Source organism: Sturnus vulgaris, chromosome Z, assembly GCF_052056855.1.
Source record: "Sturnus vulgaris isolate bStuVul1 chromosome Z, bStuVul1.hap1, whole genome shotgun sequence".
Classification (NCBI taxonomy): domain Eukaryota; kingdom Metazoa; phylum Chordata; class Aves; order Passeriformes; family Sturnidae; genus Sturnus; species Sturnus vulgaris.
The window spans coordinates 30,977,226-30,998,756 of NC_142283.1; the positions used below are offsets into that span (position 1 = coordinate 30,977,226).

General features: G+C 43.1%; 1 protein-coding gene across 13 annotated transcripts in view; it reads left to right on the forward strand.

The window, feature by feature from the left end:
- Positions 1 to 591: 591 nt before the first annotated feature.
- Positions 592 to 21,531, forward strand: part of ST8SIA4 (ST8 alpha-N-acetyl-neuraminide alpha-2,8-sialyltransferase 4) — a 134,584-nt gene continuing 113,644 nt past the window's right edge. For 10 of the 13 annotated variants that reach the window (XR_015799293.1, XM_088156138.1, XM_088156140.1 and 7 more), the window contains exons 1-3: positions 5,102 to 5,234; positions 17,199 to 17,275; positions 17,590 to 17,867. Coding sequence is in view for 12 of the 13 variants with exons in the window: in XM_088156138.1 (XP_088012264.1) it covers positions 17,216 to 17,275; positions 17,590 to 17,867 (338 nt within the window). In the remaining variant the exon portion in view is untranslated. Of the gene's footprint in view, positions 1,116 to 5,101; positions 5,235 to 17,198; positions 17,276 to 17,589; positions 17,868 to 21,531 lie in introns of those variants that run through there. The other 3 variants (XM_014892864.2, XM_088156144.1, XM_088156147.1) reach the window with 3 other exon arrangements.

Consider the following 21,531-nt stretch of genomic DNA (forward strand, 5'->3'; position numbering starts at 1 on the left):
GGTTTGTTGGTTTTTTTTTTTTCGTTTCGGGGTTTTGTGGCTTGTCTTCTTTTTTTGTGCATTTCAGAGAAACCGACCTAGAAGTTAGGAAAATAACGGCCATGTTGAGACCATGTGGATAAAACAAGACGCTGGGGAGCGGGGCAGGGGCGGTGGATTTGGCCGGACTCCAGGACTCCAGGCGGGTGTGTACGGGTGCCATGCCGCTTCCCTTCTGCATTCCCGCCTTCTCCTGTGGGTTTGGGGTAAGGAAGACCGGGGAAAATCTCCAGTGCCACATCACAATCATAGCGGGAGCGAGGGGAAAAGAAAAAATAACCAATGAACAAAACCCCTCATCCTTCTCTGAGAAGGAAATGTGTTCCTTTTCAGCGGCAGAGCGTTAGAAATGTCTCCTTTTCAGTGAGTGTTCCACTCTCACTTTCAGACGCCCAACTGCCTACACGGGCCCAACCGGCGCGAGCCAGGAGAGGAAGACACGCCTTCACCAAACCCGACGGGACCGCCGGCGGGCCTCTCCCACCTCCTCTTGCCCCGCCGGCGCCGCCCGCGCCCATCACCCCCCTCCCCGCGCCGAGGCACCGCCCTTCCTGTCTGCATTGGCCGCGCTTCGCCCGCCCCGCCTCGCCGCGGCAGGACGGCTGGCCGCGTTTCGGGCCGGGCGCCGCCGCAGCGGAGCAGGACGCGCAGCTCGGCGGTACTCGCTCGGTGACGTGCAGCGGCGCCGTGGACTCGTCTCCCTGGACTCGTCTCCCTGGCCGAGGCGGGAGAGTCACCGCTTGCAAGCCCAGGCGCCTGGCACGGCCAAAGAGAGACAAGCTAAACGCCAAAGAACCCCCAGCCTCTGCTTCTGTCTGGTTTTATTTTATCTTCTGTAATTATTTCGGGGGAAAAAAAGACATCACCGTGTTTTTAGCAATTCATGCCGCATGTGCAGTTGTTTCCAGCACACCCTCGTTAAACAAAGGAAAAGGGGGAGGGGGCCTGCGTTTCGCAGAAGATATGCGTTCCGTCAGGAAGCGGTGGACTGTGTGCACCATAAGTCTCCTCCTCATCTTCTATAAGACGAAAGAAATAACGCGGACCGAGGAGCGCCAGGAGGCACCTTTCGCCGGGTAACTGCGGGCGGCGAGCCGGGAGGGCGGTCCGAAGGGGCGGCGGGGCCGTGTCCCTGCCCGAGGTCCCCTCGCGTGTCCGCGTGGGTTGTCAGGTGCCCTGTGATCCTCAGCTTGCGGTGCCAGCGCAGCTCGGCGCTCTCGCTGACGGGCGCTGCGGAGGGCGCGGATGCCTCTGCGGAACGGGTGGCGAGCGGGGTTTGCTGCCGCGGTTGGGCAGCCGCAGGGTGGGTGCGAGTGCACGGGAAAGATCGGGAACTGCCCTGCTTCTGAGGTTGCCTCTCAGCCGCCATAACGGGTTGCTCCTGGGAAGTTTCACTTGCCCGCGGCTGCCTTGGCGGCTGGGATGGCCCGAGGTGGGGGCGGCGGCCGCCAGAGCACATTGTGCCTCGGTTCCTTGCCTTTCGCAGGCAAGCATGTTGGTATGCAGGTGAGCGTCTGCTGCCTTCGTTGGAGTTTGCTTGAGAGCTTTGCTTAACTTGTTTTTTTCTTAATGATTCTTGCTCTGAGAAAAGTGTGGGTCATCCCCCTTAGCTCTCGAGTTTCCCCCGCTGGAAAGTCTGGTCCTTCGCTGAGACCGTCTGTTACATACTCTCCCTTTACTGTCTGTAAAACGAAAGGCACAGTGCCTTGCCATTTTTTCTGTTTGCATCTCGGTTTTCTCTTTATGTACGTGAATGCTTGCATTCCTCATTTTTCTCCCATCTTGCTACTGTTCTCTGGAATGTTGTGTTTTCAGTCAAGCTGTTTTTTCCTTGGAGGTGTATAAGATTTTTCATTGGAGCAATGCATAAATGTATTGGTCATTTAATGTAGTAAGTAAAAGCTAAGGTAGGGACTCACACTTTCTGTTTGCTTGTGCGTGTCGACTGTGGGTAGAATTCTTTCACAGCAGATTTTTGTTCTCTTGTCTTGCCTTAATTTAAGGAGGAGACATAAGGGGGAGTTATTTGTACCTTTGCAGGCCTGGAGGAAGCTGAGGCTATTACAGGCTACTTGGCCCCGGAGTACAAGGCAGAAAGCACATCCCTCTTTCCCAGGCAGTCTGGTGAGGGAGTGGGACACAGGCAGCTGGGCACGGCTGGGCAGCTGTGGCCCGAGCATGTACTGAGAGCAGGGGCTGTCCTCACCTGTGTGCAATTTTTGTTTCCTTTTTATTCAAGGTTTTCACAACTTGCTGTTATCTCTTCCTCTTGTTCAGCCTGGGTGTAACCCGCTTTCTACCACAAAGCTATCAGTACTCTTAGGAGATGTACAGAAGTTTAAAATTTTGGGGTTACAGCTGTGTGAAAACAGAGGTGAAAATGAACATGTGACAATTGTCATTGATACCCATGTTTCTTAGTATGTGCTCCTTCCTCTCCTACTAGAAGGAACTGATGAAACTATTCAGAAATTTATATAAGTTTGCAAAGAAAAAAACACTTTCAACTTCCTGCACATTGTTTTTCACCACTTAAAACTTACTAAAACTGTTGTTTTAATATTAAAGGAAACAAGTGTGTTTAGTTATAAATATATATCTTCCTAACAAACCTTTTAAAATGCAGCTGTAATACACTTCTGACTAATCATTTTGTGATATCTCTATTTCTTTATCAGGAAGACTTCTTGTACTGTGTAGTACTATTCACTTTCACTGTTGAAATTTTTTTTCTCTTCACAGCCTGTCATACCATTCATTACTGTATGAAGCAGAGAAAGCACCCTAAAAATATGTTGCTCGTAACTGCTGTCCCTATTGATGTTACCCTTGCCTTTCTCCTGAATTAGGGGTTTGGGACATTGGGTTATTTCTGACTGGCTGTATGGGCAAGCCACATTAGTTTTCCATGGGTTGTCAGCTGTAAGTTACTGAGAGAGAATGGCAGCTCTTTCACTTACATCAGAGAGGATTCACAGTTATTCTAGAAGACACAAAGTAATCCAAATTTTTTTCAGTTACTTACACAATGAAGAACTACCTGGAGAAAGTTTTGATTTTTATGTAGTAATTTATTTAATATTGCTCTAAGTGAAAATTAAGCCAATAAAAAGGAGAGGAAGATATAAAGAGCACATTTGTGTTTATAGTAATAACTTTAGCACAAAGTGCCTAGAACCCTCTTTCATAAGAACATAATTTCACTTTTTTCAGTGTACAATCTGTGTAACTCACTGCAGTTTAAAATTGTGATTATGGAAATCAACCACATTTCAAATGCTATGGTTTAAGTACAATGCATTTTGTTGCTAAGTTTTGTCACTTGTTTCACTGTTCAAGTGTGTATGAAATAATTTTTAACCTAGAATAAACTACAGACATCTCTGAAGTATCCATAGACTAAGAACTTTACCTGGATGTAGTTTGGTAATTTTCCTTTAGCTGCATGCACTTCAATGCATCTAGAAAATACATGCAGGGATATATATGTAATTAATATTACTACAACCGTTTTGGAAAAGTTTTAGGAAATAAAAAATTTTAATATTGCAAAAAGTATCAGTTGGATTCTGGCAATTGGATTTATGGACTTCTGCAGCATTATCCTGTGCCTTCAAGTTACCAGGCTTTGGATAATTTACGTACAGGTCTTGAACTTAAAGTTGTAGTAAATGGTAAATGGTAGCCTTACCTCTGCATCAGTGTGATGTCTGGGCTGCATAATGTTGGCACGGGGGTGAGAGACAAAGGGAGCTGCGAGTAATGCAGGATGGTTTTGGTGTAGTGTATGATACTGATTTGTTAGGTATAGAGGCTTTTGCAATGACAACACATTTTAGAAGTTACTGTATATTACCATTAGCTTAATTAATGTCCCATTGCAGGTTAACTTGTGTTTAGTCTGTTGTATAATTTAGTATTATAGCTTTATATACAGTAGTAAGGTTGCTGTGTTTCATAGTAAGTGCAGTGATCCTGTTGTTGAAAGAACTTACAGCCACAGAAAAACACAACTCAGCAGTTCCTTGAAAGCTTAAAGTCTTGCATCTTCACCTTTTTTTTTCATTGAAGGGCTGTGGTCAGATATTCTGTTTCCAAGTTAAGTTACTGTTATTGACGGTATTTCAGAGGAGCATGGTTATTTAACAGATAAACAGATTTCTTGTCCTGTGTATGGATATTATTGTCCTGTGCATGCCTGAGTTACAAGACTCCTGAGTTACAATATATTTTTTGTGGTAGATTTTTACATCCAACAACTTTGGTATATTCGTGATTAACAGCTGTGTTTGAGCTCAGCTGAACATTGCTCTGGCATCTAAAAGGAACACTGTGGATGATAATGAAAAAAAGGTGGAGATAAAAATTAGTTTTACTCTTAACACCTTAAGTTATGCTTGTAGTGTTTTGACTTCCTCTGTCCCATTTATATCCTGTTGGCTAATACCACTGCAACTTGTGCTAGCTCACCAGGTGTTCAGTGGTCATCACTGAAAGCTTACTGTATTTATTTTTTAAGGTTACCTTGCCAAAAAGTTATAAGGCCAATGGACAGGAGAAGACCATTGGGGTGTTCTGGATGTGTGCGTGCAAAAGTTTCATGAAGCGTTAGGAAAATACTGCATTTTGTATAGCATTAAACTCCAGAATTCCATGCTTAAAATCTTGAGCATCAGCAGGAGGCCAAATGTTAAGCCAGTATTGCAGATTATGAACTGGGAAAAGGCGTGAAATGTACTAGAAACTTGGAACCTGGAAGTGCAGAATCTGCCTCACAAACATAAGTTTTCTCCAGATTCACAATTTGGAGTTTATTGTAGTTGTTGTTATGGCTATTCCATTACAAATATAAACATAGTTAAGCTCTTAATTTGCATATTCAGGTGTTACAGATAGCTGTCTCATAGTTTTTTTCTGTTGCAGTTTATTTTCTTTAGAAAGCTAAGAGATAGCTCCTTATTTTTGTTGTGAATAAAAGGATATATCGCTGATGCTTGGGATGAAAATTACTTAAACTGGAGTTAGCCTTGTTGTAATTGTCTGTTTTCTATATTGCATTGCAGAGATGGTGAACTGAGTTTGAGTAGATCAATGATCAATAGCTCTGATAAGATAATTCGAAAGGGTGGCTCCTCAATCTTCCAACATGCTGCAGAAGATTGGAAAATCAATTCTTCTTTGGTAATGGAAATAAGGTGAGTTTCTTAAATAAAATAGCAGTTAATTTCACCTTGCCTGTAAGTCTTTGCATTCATATTGCTTTATAATTCCTTTGGTCTATAAAAATGTAATTCTATTTACATTTATTTTACAGGTGGATGTTTTAAAATTGTATCTATTTAGGTTTCAGTGTTAAATGCAACGGCATAACATTAGGCTTCAAAGTCAAGTCATCCTTCATAAGAATTAATAAAATGTTTTCATATGGCTGTGACTGTCAGACCTGTGCAATCAGTCTATATTATTCATGTCCGTATTTAAGCTGGTTGTCTGTAATTCTTCCACAGTCAGTGGTGAACAACTGGCGCTTTCAGGATGTGATTTTCTCTCATCCTAAAGGTTAGGAACTGAACAGGTGAAAGTATTCTGAGCGTACAAATTTTCCTCCCTTGACTACAGAGGGAGCTTAGGCAGACAGCTGAGATGCAGGAGTCAGTAGCTGGCTCATCAAGTGTTGTGAATCCACTTGTGGCTGTGGCTTGTCTTTGTGGCAAGGTCAGACACTGACAGTAGCTATGTCTTGATGTCAGAAAGGCCAAAGAGAGTCTTAGGCTTATGCTGAGGAGGCAACCCAGTAACAGAGTTAAACTGAGTGAGAATTCTGATGTGTCTTTACAGTTGATCTCTGCACCTTGAGGCCACAGAGAGCAGCAAGATGTTTCTGAGTGTGTTGTGTTGTATCTTCCCCATCTTCATCAGAAGGTGGCCCATGAGAGAAGCATATGGAGCGTGGATTGGCAGTGTGGAGATCTAGGAGTGTTGCATTCTATGAAAAATGAGGGAAAGTAACTATTTTTAACAATCACATAGCAGATCAGACTTGATTTTCCCTTTCTACTTTTAAAATTTATTTTAATTTTTTTTTTTATTAAAAGACAGTTTATAAACCCCTCAAACAGGCATTGTTTCCATGTATAAAAGCATGGCTTCTCTGAAGGAGAAATTTAAGGATTTTTTTAATGACTGCACTTTTATGTCCCTAATTCTAAAGCAAGGAGATAAAGTAACTCAGAAACTCAGAAGTGTATGTGTCATAAATTATGTGTCTGAAAGTTAGGAGAAAACAGCTTTTTCTACTTGTGTAGTAAGCTGATTTAGAAATGAATGAGTGGCTATAAGTGGAGACAACCATTCTCAGTCATTTTACTGGAAGATTGAGTATCACATTTCAGAACCGTTTAAAACCCATACACTTTGCTGCTCAAGCCAAAGAAAAAACAAGAAAAAATAATACAACAAACTTTTGGTTAAAATTAAGAGAAAAAATTAAGCTTGGGCTATGCCGATTTTCCATCTGTTCCAAATAAAAAATATAATATTCAGACAAAGAAGTAAAACAGTAAAGAGTGCTTTAGTATTTTTTCATCCTGTTAATAAATGTGTACCATCTCAATCTACTAAATTAATGAGTTTCAAAATAGCTGACATGCATAGCACATTCAGTTATGGTGCTCAGTGGTGAGGGAGGGGTATCAGGCATGCTTTTCACTGAAGAAGCCACATGCAACCCCTTATGATGTTTTCCAATCCAGTGCTGACCAAGTTAATATGTACATTCTCTCACTTTTACAGGTGGTTTGCTATACACCTTTCTTCCATGCTACAGCAGTAAGAAGCATTTTAGCTGTAGTTTTACACTTATGCACCTATCAGGACTAACTTTAAAGGTGTCTAGCAAAGTAGTATATTATTCTTGTGGTTTAACTAACTGCTAGCCCTCCATAATATGTTCCATGCACTGTGTAGACCATGAAGATGATTTATAGTCTATAACTGCAGCTGTTAATATGAGCAGTGGTTGGTAGTCTTGTGATGTGAGGTTGACTATAGGAAATAACAGTAAGAGAGAAACAGCTAGTGCCTGTTGAATAATATAAATGCTATGAGTTTGAAGCAGTGGAGAAAAAAATTGTGAAGCCATTAGTATGCATCATAAAGATATTTCATAAAACTTATAGTCACTCATAAATGACAGATGTTTTTCTGTCTTACATCAGCTTGCCACCCACATTAGCAATTTTCAAATGCAGAAAGTATTTTATAGTGACTTTTGCTTTGTGGAAGGACTCTTAGTCAGTGATGTGTCAAATCTTGTTGATTAGCATCTAGAATATTGTACTTTGCTATTGTTTTGTTGCCTTTGTGGGCATCATCTCTGGCCATTTTATATTTGCTCAAGTTAATAATATGTATATCAGCCTCAAAGGCCTTAGGAATTCTTGGCAAGGCCAGGCTCAGATAGGAGTCAATGAGTGCTGTATCTTCTTCATCAGGACCCCATGGAAGGATGGAAAGCTTCCACTGGATTTCGGGTCTCTAGGACTTTGCAGCCAGATAAGGCAACCTGTGGAGTGCAGCAGCCTTCTTGGGAGGGCAGCAGCTCTTTGAAGATACTAAGCAGGCTTAAGAAGAAGGAGCTAGACTTTCTGTGATTGAAAAATTATGGGTATTACTAGTTACATGAGACTGTGTAAAATGTGCTGCCTTGACAATGAATGGTTTAGTGGGAGAGTGATTTCTGCAACTGATGTTACCTTTTCATTGTTGGCAACTTCTTTGAAGAAGAAATGATAATTCCTGTGACAAAGGAAAGAAAGGGAAGAAGACTGCTTTTTTGACTCCCCTTTCTATCTGAATTATTTCAGTCATGAACAAGAGTCTAAGGTTTATCTGCTAAGGTTTTATGTCTTAACTCCTTTCTACTGTCTGTAGCAATATGAAGGTTTTCCTTATGCTTATGGAAATAACAAAACTTCATTTGTAATGGAGGCTGTAGTTTCAGAAAGTAGGGATGTGGCTGAGATGATACAAACCTATATGGCGAAGCCTTCCACACAGGGCTGATGACAGCACGTCTGTGACCTGCGTGAAATGAACCACAGTTCGATGTCTGTGACTTTCTTCTACTTACTTTTAAATAAATATGGGAATTTGTCCTGCAAGGAGGAGAAGGTTATGAAGAAGAAGGTTTATATCTGCAATTTAGCAGAAAATACATCCTGTCAGAAAAATGTGAGAACTTGTAAGATGTCAGCAGCATCTAAAAAAAAAAAAGCGTCTTCCTTCTTTAAAAGGTTCAGATTATTATCAATTTTTGTCTTACAAGTTAGTGTAAAACAGCTGTATTAAGTCCTTGAAGTGCAAGCAGTAAATACAGAACCAGCAATGGAGCTTTTGGAACAATGTTCTGAAGCCACTTGCACTATTTCCTTCTGATTGTTTTTGTGTCAAAGAATGGAATCTGCGGTTCTGTGGTCATAATAAACCTCAGGGGACTTTTACTTGTCAATCTATCTTACTCTACTTTCCTTAGCTTCATGAAAAGCTGGTATATGGATGACCTTCCTGTGATAAGCAGTAGTTGAGTCATGGTCTGTTTAAAAGCCGTCTTCCTTTTGCATGCTCACTCTCTTATATTACAGTATTTCTGGTTGTGTGGCCTCCATCAGCTGGGAGCTCCTAGGAACTCTTCCAGGATTATTTGCAGTTAGGTATGTTTTTAACAAATCCAAATTAGTGGTTGAACTAGATGATCTTTCAAGTCCTCTTCCAACACAAACTATCCTATGATTCTAAAGGCTGTTTTCTTGGAAGAGCTTTTCTTAAAAGTTCCTTTCAGACTAAAGTAAAACCCAGCACAAGTGCAAATACCTGTGGTCCCCCCTTCTTCCTCAAGACACCAACAAGAGCTGGAACTCTAGTCATGTACAAGAGCAAGCTGTGACCTTTTGTTAACACAGAGTTTGTTCTTTCATGTTGTTTTTAATTCAACTAATTTAGCTGGCAAAAAATCGTGTTTTATCTAGGCTCTTGTCCCTGGTGATTCTAAAGGCTGAGCCACCTTCTGCCTTCCAGCTGCAGAGTGCAAAGCAGAGTCAGGACTTGCTAGGATTAGAAAGTCGAGTTGTTTATGAAGGAGATCAAGAATTAGAAATCTACAGCATAAAAGTGAAAAAAAAAAAGTTGAGTGGTTTCTTAGGTAGATGAAGAATATTGCTAAAAATAAGGTGTAGTCCTGAGCAAGGGATAAGGAACAAGAGCATTCTCAGCTGCTGTGGAAAAGGTCTGAGTAATACTGTGCTTCCAGTAAGGCCAGGAAGCACTGACAGAGGTGCATGAGGAGGTTGTCAAGTCCCCAGCACAAGGGATTATTAGGAACATATTAGATAAACATGGGCTGGGGGGCATGTAGATAAAGGCATATCTTCAGTGGGCACAGAGAGGATCAGTTAAATACTTAGTCCATCTCTGTTCCATGATGTGATTGCTAGTGAACCCTCCTGGGCACTTAGGATGCACTCCAGAGGGTTTCTGGGATCCTCTCCAGTCTAGCAGCAATCGTTTATGGCATTGCCTTCCTCTACAGAAATTATTTTTCCCAGAAAAAAGCATTGGAGGTCATATTTCAGGTCATATTGGAGGTTTTCTTGAGAATGTCTAAAAATATACATGTTTATGTAATCTTGAAAGTAAGCTCTTCTAGTGGTCTATTTTCTTTTGTTCATTCACGCAGTTCTGAGGCAGATGAAGAGCAGTTTGAGATTATATAATAGTTTTGTGGTACAAAGACCACAGTATAAAATAAAACTAGAAAATGCACCATGAGAAAAATCGTGCCATGTTGCCTGAGAGCAGTACATAGTCTTAACATTTGGAAAGCTGTTCACAGACATTACTGTTGCATGAACTCATTAGATAACTGGGAGTTTCAGGTGGTACTTAAATATTACGGAGATCTGTTTCTGCTTATCAAAGGAAAATCGTAGGTCAGCCACAAATTATGATACTGTGTTTGAGTCATGTAAACATGTTCCAAGCAACTGCTTGGCTACAATTAAGGGTGAGTCACATCAGTCTCACCTGCCCACAAAACAGCTCGGGTCACACCCCGATTCAGTTTTATTTGTCTTAAAAATCTTGAAAACCTCCTCAAATTAAACTTTTTGCTTACAAATTTTAGCTTAAGGTTGCAGAACACCATTTCTTCAAAGTTTGCTGAAAATCATGCTCTTTTTTCCCTTGGTGGAGTCAAGCTTACTTTTGAATTTAATATGCAGCTTGAAGTGGACTAACACTTTCTTGTCATTATTTTGTCATGCCTGTTTAATCAGAATAACCTTGTTGTGCTATTTTTAGTGCTGACAGAACAGAGGTTTAAACAAGTGGTTATTATTAATCAGCATTAGGACTGACTGAGACACTCATGTATGTGCACTCAGTATTTGTTATGTCCCTCAGTAATTTTTTTTCTCTTAGCATTTGTGTGAAAATCGGAAGTACTGTTATCCCCATGGTATGGGTGAGTCAGTAGCACAGAGGAACTTAAAACAATAGCATGGACTCTACATTATCATATTACTTTCAGTATTAGAAGATAACTGGATACAGCCAAATGAATAAATGAAAAATATTTTAATGTTAGCATTATTGCATATCTCTTACAAAGGGATTCTGTTGCATACTGCAATACCTGTGTGCACATTTAACTAAATACGCAAATGACAGCTTCAGATAAGAAAACATTTGTAAATATGTGGGAAGATATTAAGATTAGTCACTTCTGACCATCTCAGCATTTTATTGAAAAGTAAATTCCTTAGACATTTTGGAAATTTCAGCTGTGTTAAGTGAATGTTGATTATCTGATTCTAATTCAGGTCCACATGAAATTCTTTGGTGAACTTTTATGAGCATATAGATAAATGAATTTTGAATCTAAGCAACCAAATGAATAATGGAAGCCAATATGCTTTTACTTTTTTTCACACTATTTGAGTAACTTCACTGCCTTCCTCTTTTTAAAGTAATAAAGAGGATACTGTGTTCATGCACAAATGTTGCTACTTTTTTGCTAACATGGACAGTTTTAGGCCAATGTTTTCTAGATATAAGGGACTAAAGCAAATCTGGTGATCATGTGACTTTTTGTAGTTAGAAATCTAGGTTCTGTACATTTCACATAAATTTTTGAGGTTTTGACAATCGTTTGTGGTGATCCCTTCTCAAGTCAGAGTTCCTGTGAAATGAGTCTCTCAAGAGCTTGATTGATAATGTTTGTAGCTTCTGACGCATTCATATTATCCTTTTCAGCCCCAGCTGTTATAGCTGTCTTCCAGTGTAACGAATAATTGCAGTAATTTTTAATACTTCTAGATTGGTGTTGGGGGTTGGGTCCCTCAGTGGAATTTTCCCATTGTAATGATGAGAGGTTGGCAGACTACACCCTGGCTGGTGATGGGAGCGGGGGGGAAAAGAGGAGGAACACTGAGATCAAGGGGGTAGAGTGCTCTCTCGCTTGTCTGACTTGGAGAAGGACGGTCACTAGAAACTCCGCTCTGCCATCCCCACGCAGGGGAGCTGCCTTCCTTGGTTGTGGGATCCCGCAATCTCCCTGCTCGGACACTCTCTCTCCTGCATCTCCTGTTGACTTCAGACATCTTTCTGGAGCATCAGGATCCATGAGCAGCGTCTCCCCTCTGCCCTTCCCATCTGGGACACAAATGCCATTCACTGCAGTGCCCCTCTAGCCACGTGGGATCATCACATCTCCTTGCTGCTCACTGAGAGCTGGCAGGCAGTGCCAGAACAGTAACTGCACCACAGAGAAAAGTGTCCACAGCCGAGAACTGTTAGTGGGTGTGCTGCTCTGTTGCTGTTGATCTCGCAGTTATTGTTGTTGTGTTTTGTTTCCCTAGTTACATATATATATATATATGTGTGTGTGTGTCAGTAAAGAACTGTTATTCCTGCCTCCCGTATCTTTTGCCTGAAAGCCCCTGATTCCAATATTCTAATAATTGGAAGGGAGGGAGTTGCAATCTCCATCCTAGGAAAGGAGCTCTTGCCTTTTCTTAGCAGATAATTGACTTTCAAACCAAGACAGATTTTGGTGCCCAAACTATGGGGCATTACCTGAGGGCACTGAGAGAGGGGTTGATAAAAGGAATAACAGTTCTTGAGTTACCTAAATTTGTGTTAGGTGGAACTATGTTGTCAGCTTACCCTGGTTTGGCCTCCATGTGGCCACCGCTATATCTCTCCCATTTGCAAGCCCTGTTTTGAACATAAGTCTCATAACTAAGGTTACTGTGGCTATTGTCCAGTTAATTCTGTGGGTTGATCAGTTGAGGAATTCATGGATTTTTAATTTCCTCTGGAAGATGGATTCAGAGCTATTGCACTCTAAATCTTTAGTTTTGGGGTTACTTCAATAATGTGAATGTCACTTACTGTGAGGAAGTGACAGCAGGCGAGATTTTCCCTCAACCCATCACCCAGTTTTTGAAGTCCACCCCACCAGTCTTCGAGGGGTTCAAATCCACTCTAAATGTTAATGACGTTATACTGTGGCTGGTGTTGCTGCTATCTCTGTTCAACCTGTTCTATCTAACATTCAGAGATAAGGGGAGATTGATTTGGATAACAACCCTGATACCTATTCCAGGAAATAGTGATGCTGCCCCAGAGCCTGATCCTGTCCAAGAGACTAGGAATATTACCCCAGAGCATGACCCTGTTCCAGAGACTAGGGATGTTGCCCCAGAGTTTGACCCTGCCCCACAGCCCATCCCAGAAGGGAACCACCCAGATCGGGTGGGGGTTCTAGTGAAGGAGATACATGAGATGGGCCAGATGCTGAAGGAGTACCTTTCCCCACTTGGTGAGAAACCCTTCCTCTGCCTTAGAGGGAGTCTCTGATGGTGCAGCAATGGAACCCACAGGTGTTACATCTGTCCAGGTTCCAGCTGAACTGCAAGGGCACTCACAGCCAGCAGCAGTTGCCCCTGTGGAAACTAGGAAGTCTAAGAGGAAAACAAGGCACCTGGATAATAAGGGTCAGAAAGGAGGGCCCTCACAACCAGCAGGGGAGCCAGAGGTTGAAATCATCACCGAGTTCCTGTCATACAAAAGTCAACGTAACCTGCAAAAAGACATTGTACGATGGGGCCGTGAGGCTTTTACAACCTGGTTACTGCGGGTCTGGGACCTTATGGGTACAGATGTGCAACTGGGTGGTACTGAGGCAAGGAATTTGGGATCCTTGACCCAGGACTCAGATGTGGACCAGGTATTTGGAAGGGAGCCATGCCTCTTTTCCGTCTGGGAACAGCTTTTAATGAGTGTGAGAGAGAGGTTTGTCCACAGAGAGAGAATGCAGGAGTACCACCATAGAATGCATTGGAAGACCCTTGAGGAAGGGATCCAACAGCTGAGAGAAGTGGCAGTACTGGAGGTGCTCTTTGGGAGGGATGGACAGCATGATAATGACCCTGACAAGGTCAGGTGCACCGGGCAGATGTTGTGGGGTCTGGAAACCTAGGGCCAGCTCAATATGCCACTTATTGCAACAGTCAATGCCGATGATAACCGATAAACAGTGGGCTCTGTTGCTAACGAGCTTTGGGTTTTTGGCAGTATGATCAATGTCCTGATGCAGGCCCACGTTTCTACCGTAGTTAAGAGCCTCCAAGAGGAGGTGAGGGAGGAGGTGAGCAGGAACAATTCCCATGCAGCACCAGTGCAAGTGACAGACCCCAGAGTTAGAGCCCAATGTTCTCCAGCTAGGGAGAGAGGGGGCACTCCACGAGCTGACTTGTGGTTCTTTCTGCATGACCACAGGGAAGACATGAGAAGGTAGGATGGGAAACCTACTTCTGTCCTGGCAGCATGATTGTGTCAGGGAGAGAAACACTAACTGAGTGAGTTTTTCTAAAGTGAAAGTAGCCTCAACCTCCCATGACCAGGGTGCAGGGTATTACAGAAGGGAGGATGATCTGTCAGATCCCCTTGAAGGAACCTCTAGTATGTATACCCAGGAAGGAAATAATAACCAGGGTAGAGGGGGCATGTGTCTAGCCAGGGAGTGGCACGGGAAAACCGGGTCTTTTGGACGGTGTGGATCCGATGGCCTGGCACATCAGAGCCACAGGAACACAGAGCATTGGTTGATACTGGTTCACAATGTACATTAATACCATCAGGGCATGTGAGGAAAGAATCTGTTTCAATTCCTGGGGAGATCTCAGGAATTGACTTTGCTGGAGGCTGAGGTGAGCCTGACTGGGAAGGAGTGTCAGAAACATCCTACTGTGACTGGCCCAGAGGCACCGTGTATTTCTAGGTATAGACTTCCTCAGGAACGGCTATTAGAAAGACTCAAAGGGACTCAGGTGGGCTTTTGGAATAGCTGCTGTAGCGGCAGAGGGCATTAAGCAGTTGAACTCCTTGCCTGGACTATCAGAAAACCAATCTGAGGTAGTACTCCTGATGGTGGAAGAGCAACAGGTACTACTTGCCACCTCGATGGTGCACTGCTGGCGGTACCGGACGAATCGAGATGCCGTGATCCCCATCCACAAGATGATCCGTGAGCTGGAAAGCCAAGGGGAGGTCAGCAAAACTCACTCAGCCTTCAACAGCCCCATCTGGCCTGTGCATAAATCTGAAGGAGAATGGAGATTAACCGTGGACTATTGTGCATTGAATGAGGTGACTCCACCCCTGAGCGCTGCCGTGCTGGACATGCTGGAACTCCAGTACGAGCTGGAGTCCAAAGCAGCAAAGTGGTACGCCTCCATTGGCATTGCCAATGCATTTTTCTCCATTCCTCTGGCAGCAGAGTGCAGGCCTCAGTTTGCTTTCACCTGGAGGGGCGTGCAGTACACGTGGAACCGCCTGCCCCAGGGGTGGAAACACAGTCCCACCATGTGTCATGGACTGATCCAGGCTTCACTGGAGAAGGGTGGAGCTCCAGAACATCTACAGTACATTGACAACATCATTGTGTGGGGAGACACGGCAATGGAGGTATTTCAGAAAGGAGAGAAGATCATCCAGATTCTGCTGGGAGCCAGCTTCGCCATTGAAAAGAGCAAAGTCAAAGGACCTGCCCAAGAGATCCAGTTCCTGGGAGTAAAGTGGCAAGATGGGTGGTGCCAGATTCCCACTGAGATCATGAATAAGATCACTGCAATGTCTCCACCAACCAGCAAAAAGGAAATCCCAGCTTTTCTAGATGCCATAGGTTTTTGGAGGATGCACATTCCCAAGTACAGCTAGATTGTGAGCCCTCTCTACCTGGTCATCCTCAAGAAGAACAATTTCCACTGGGGTCCTGAGCAGCAGCAAGCCTTCGCCCAGATCAAGCAGGAGATTGCTCATGTAGTAGCCCTTGGCCCAGTCAGGATGGGACCAGAAGTGAGTAATGTGCTTTACTCTGCAGCTGGGAACTATGGTCTGTCCTGGAGCCTTTGGCAGAAGGTGTCTGGTGAGACTCAAGGCCGACCTCTGGGATTCTGGAGCCAAAGTTACAGAGGGTCTGAATCCAGCTACACTCCCACAGAGAAAGAAATCCTGGCTGCCTATGAAGGAGTTCAAGCTGCCTCAGAGGTGATTGGCATGAAAGCACAACTCCTCCTGGCACCCTGACTACCAGTGCTGGGGTAGATGTTTAAAGGAGATGTTCCATCGACCCACCATGCCACTAACGCCACATACGGAGCAAGTGGATTGCCCTCATCACACAACGCGCCCGTATTGGAAACCCGAATTGCCGTGGGATTTTGGAGATAATTACCAACTGGCTGGAAGGTGAAAACTTTCGTCTTGCCAAAAGAAAAGAGGAACAGGAACAAGTGACTCAGGCTGAAGAAGCCCCACCATACAACCAACTGCCAGCAGATGAAACACGCTATGGTCTTTTCACCGATGGTTCTTGCTGCATTGTGGGGATGAACTGGAAGTGCATAGCAGCCGTATGGAGCCCCACACGACGGGTTGCACAAGCTACCGAAGGAGAGGGTGGTTCAAGCCAACTTGCTGAACTCAAAGCTGTTCAGCTGGCCCTGGACGTTGCTGAAAGAGAGACGTGGCCAAAGCTCTACCTCTACACTGATTCATGGATGGTGGCCAATGCTCTGTGGGGTTGGCTGGAAAGGTGGAAAAAGGCTAACTGGCAACGTAGGGGAAAATCAATCTGGGCTGCTGATGAATGGAAAGACGTTGCCACCCGGATAGAGAAGCTGCCTGTGAAAGTCCGTCATTTAGATGCCCATGTCCCCAAGAGTCGGGCTAATGAGGAACACTGACATAACAAGCAGGTAGATCAGGCTGCAAAAATAGAGGTGTCAAAGATAGGTTTAGATAGCAACACAAGGGAGAGTTGTTTGTAGCTCAATGGGCCCATGATGCCTCAGGTCATCAGGGCAGAGACGCCACCTATAAGTGGGCATGAGACCGAGGGGTGGATCTAACCATGGACAGTATTTCTCAGGTTATCCATGACTGTGAGATGTGTGCTGCCATCAAGCAAGCCAAGCGGGTCAAGCCCCTCTAGTATGGGGGGCGGTGGTCCAAATATAAGTATGGGGAGGCCCGGCAGATTGACTACATCACACTGTCTCAAACCCTCCAAGGCAGGCGCTATGTACTGACCATGGTGGAAGCCACCACTGGATGCTTGGAGACCTACCCTGTGCTCCATGCCACTGCCCAGAACACCATCCTGGGACTGGAAAAACAAGTTCTTTGGAGGCATGGTACCCCTGAGAAAATTGAGTCAGACAATGGGACTCATTTCAAGAACAGCCTTATAAACCCCTAGGCTAGAGAACATGGCATTGAATGAGTGTACCATATCCCCTACCAAGCATCTGCTGCAGGGAAAGTTGAACGGGTACAATGGCCTGCTTAAAACCACCTCGAAGGCACTGGGTGGGGGGAATTTCAAGAACTGGGCGATTAATCTACCATAAACCACCTGGTTAGTGAACACCCGAGGTTACACTAACCGAGCAGGCCCTGACCAATCTGAGGCCTTGGGAACAGCAAATGGAGATAAGGTTCCAGTGGTACACATGTGAGGTATGCTAGGAAAAGCTGTTTGGGTGAATCCTGTCTCCAGCAAAGACAATCCCATCCAGGGAATTGTATTCATTCAGGGTCCAGGTTGCACCTGATGGCTGATGCAGAAGGATGGAGAGACCCAATGTATACCCCAAGGAGACCTTGTTTTAGGGTGAGCTATCTATGGTACTTTGCCTGTGTCTGTAGCTGCATGCATGTATTTATGTAATTTAACAGTTTTAATTTGATGTAGCATAGTAGTATGAGAAAAATTCAGGGGTGGATAATATTGGGGGTTTGGTCTCTCAGTGGAATTTTCCCTATTGTAATGTTGAGAGGTTTGCAGACTACACCCTTGCTAGTGGTGGGAGCAGTGGGAGGGAAGGAGGAGGAATGCCCCGAGATCGGGCAGCAGCTATGCTCTTTCGCTTGTCTGGCTTGGAGAAGGACGGTCACTAGAAACTCCGCTCTGCCATCCCCACGCAGGGGAGCTGCTTTCCTTGGCTGGGGGATCCCACAATCTCCCTGCTCGGACACTCTCTCTCTCCTGCATCTCCTGCCGACTTCAGACATCTTTCTGGAGCATCAGGATCCATGAGCAGCGTCTCCCCTCTGCCTTTCCTCTCTGGGACACAAATGCCATTCGCCGCAGTGCCCCTCCAGCCACGTGGGATCATCACATCTCCTTGCTGCTCACTGAGAGCTGGCAGGCAGTGCCAGAACAGTAACTGCACCACAGAGAAAAGTGTCCACAACCGAGAACTGTTAGTGGGTTTGCTGCTCTGTTGCTGTTGATCTCGCAGTTATTGTTGTTGTGTTTTGTTTCCCTAGTTACATATATATATATATATATATATATATATATATATATATATATATATATATATGTGTGTGTGTGTCAGTAAAGAACTGTTGTTCCTACCCCCCGTATCTTCACCTGAGAGCCCTTTAATTTCAAAATCATAGTAAAGTGAAGGGAGGGGGATTTATACTCTCCTTTTCAAAAAGATGCCCCTGTCTCTTTTAGCAAATACCTATCTTTCAAACCAAGACAATTGGTCCGTTTTCTTTCTTTCTTGCTCTTTTTTGTTTTGTATGAGTTGATCTATCTTTTGCAGGGTGCCCATGAATTGAAGCTATCAAACCCAAGGAGATTTAAAGTCCATTCGATTTAAAGTCCATTCAATTTAAAGGCCAAATTTGAATATTCTTTTTACAGAAATACCTTGCCTAGCCTTACCAAAAACTACACTCAGGATTTTAAGATTGTTTATCCTGCTTTGTTATTCTGAGTCCCTCATGTGCCTCAGCATATGTTGCCTTTGCTCTGATGCTGCTTCCTTGCTGCTTCCTTCACATGTGGCAGCTGTAACAGATAGCCCAACAAATTCCAGATATTTTTTCTTTTTTTTTTTCTTCTTTTTTTTCCTTTTTTTTTCCTTTTTGTTTTGGCCAAGTGTAGGATATAAGAGGAATTATTTAAAAAGGACTTCTATTACGTTTCACTTCTATGTCTTTTAAGATCAGTTCCATGGTAAGTATTTTGTGTTGTTGGTTGCAAGATTCAGACATACTCTTCTTTCTTGAGTTAGCAGCAGAAGAACTTACTAGTGAATATGGGTGTTTCAAGAGTTCATCCCTTTTAATTTCTGGGGATTATTTTGCTTTTATGGCTGTGACTGAGTGTTGCAACTGCTAGAATAACATTTCTAGTTATCTTTTCCTATTTGGCTGTGCTATATGGAAGTTCTTCACTAGAAGCTTAATAAGCAAAGATAAAATTATTTTAGTCAACAAAATACCAATTTTGTTTTAAATTCCACCAGTAGGTAAACTGACAACAGTGAAAAATATAGTTTTTGTTTTTCTTCTTTTCTTGTTAGACTTGCAGAGGCAAAAGTTTCTGGTAGATTTGTTATGTTCTAAACACCCTGCCCCAGCTCAGCACTCCATGTCTGCTCATAAAAGTGTTTTACTTTGGTTCAGATATGATCTTTCTTCATGAACATATCTGCTTCATAGATGGATAGAAGCTTGTAAACCCCTGCTCACTTCCAGTCCTGAGCTATCAGTGGCTCCTGCAGCTCTGGCCTAGGGATTTTTTCAGCTTTTTATCTCAAGAGTGTACTGAAAATTGTTCTACACTGCCAGTACAGCTATTAGTCATTACATTAGTCATTACGCTGCAGTCATTAAGTATCTGTCTTGAACCTACGTATTGAACATGTGCCAATTTTTGCACCCCAGTCCCCACTGTCGTGGGCAGAATGGAAGCTTTGGACAGAATTTACTAGAGAATCCCACTGAGTTATGAGGTACAGAACTTGTTTTCCAAACCCTTGCATGTTAAACTCCTTCTCAGAGAAGCATCAAAGTATGATTGGATCTAATCTTATCTCCAGACTTGGTCAACTGTTTATGTTTAAAGTATTGTTCAAGTGCAATTGAACCTTTATGCAACTTTGTCCCACAAGATTAAGATGGCAAACCAAATATATTTAACTTTTTAAAGTAAATTATTTATTGATGATCATAATGATAATAGTTCGACTAAAAGATCATTTTTATTTAATATGTGGTATAGTTATAACTTCTAGTATAGTGCGCTGTTTACTGAAGCTATATTGAAGCAATAGAAAAATAATTGAGTAGAAATTGATGGTACTTCCTCATAGGAGTGACCATGGGCAAGTCTCTTTTACTCAGCCTTAAGGAGTAACCTGGAAGGAGAGTCCCAGTCAGGGAAGGAAGTTATACACACACACTCCATCCAAGAATGAGTGCATCAGAATTCTCTGCCATTGAAAAGGGGGCCTCAACTTTTGTACTATAAAGTGATCAACAGTCAGATGTATCAGCTTAGCAGCTTTACTGAACTTATACTTATACTGTGACTTGTTGGTTCTGTTATCAGCAGCTTTGTCTGCTTCATCCTCACCAGTGCCATTTTCTGTCAGGAAAGACTGTTCTTCACAGAATAGTGTTTAATTTTAGGATTGATGAGTGTCCTGGTTTAGGGCAAATTTGGGGGAAAACCTCCAGAAGGAGCCCCCAGACAGCAAAACCCCCACGACTCCTCCCCCCCACCACCGGGTTCGGGAAGAATTTCCTCAGAGAAGAGTGGGGAAAAAAAACCCTGTTTATTTAACAAGCAAAACACGCCCCAGCACAGGAAAAAAGCCAACACCAGCTGACAAAAAAACTCTTTCACCGTTCTGAAGGGATGACAAACTCAGAGTCTCTTCAGCGAGTGGTCGCCCAGTTATCAGTCTCTGGCACTGGGGATGACTGCTGCAGGTGACAGAATGTAGACTCCCGGTGTTTCTTGGTGTTTCCCAGGTCCCCGTCCGGAACAGATTCAGATGGTATCCAGGAGAGGGAGGGGACGGGGTGGAAAAAAACAGTCCAGGGAAAAAGTTGGACTGCCTAGCTGAACTAACTAATAAGCAAAAAGCAAGGGCAAAGCGAAGGAAAGAAAAAGAGGCAGAAGCGAGCAAGCAGGCAAGCAAGCAAGCCGAGCTAAAACCTCTCCTAAACATAGACCATGGGGGAGGTGAGCCGGCTGATAACAAGACAAAACAAAGCTTCACTTTCAGAGTCAGTCCTGAAAGCACAGGACATAATACCAAACATAATCAGAACACACGATTGGAGATACAAACACCATAACATCACCCTAGGACAATGAGTCAGGCCAGTCTGAGCATTCTTCAACTCCAAAAGCAGGATGACTCTCTCTTCTCCATCAGCACTGATAACTTCTGCAAATAGAAGCAGGTTTGAGGTGCTTTACCTCCACTTAGGCAGAGCATCCTAATGGCCTCATAAGCAGATACCATGACTTTGCTTTTCAACTGACATAAAAGCAAACATTCTTCATCAATTACTTGCTGGGGGCTGGGAGTATACAAGTGTTCAACTTCACAATTCACTTGATACATGGTAGTTTGTTAAACCTTCTTATTTGGTCACATCTAAACCTGTTTAATAGTTTAAACAATTATTTGCAGAAAAGATGACAAATCTTTCAAAGTCTTGATGAGTTTGTAAGAGATTTTGAGTTCAGTTAACAGCTTGACTGGGCCCTGAGCTGCAGTGGTTTAATTTGCAATATGTTTTAAGTTGATTTTGTTCAAATTGGTACAAAAGACTAGGTGTATTCTCATATCAAGTTAATTAGGATAGCTTTAGCTAAACTTCAGTTAATTAGGAAGAAGTTTATGCAAAATTGAATATATTACTCTTATGCTGAAATAAGAATCTATAAGAAAACTTGGCCATTCCTGAGCCAAGCTGATTTATAAGAGATAACATTTCCTGATCACAAATACTTATTTAAGTTTATTATTTTTATGAAAACAAACTGCCACAGTCCTTTTTAAAAATGTGAAAATTCTGTGAAGATAGTCAAACACAGTATGCTTTCGA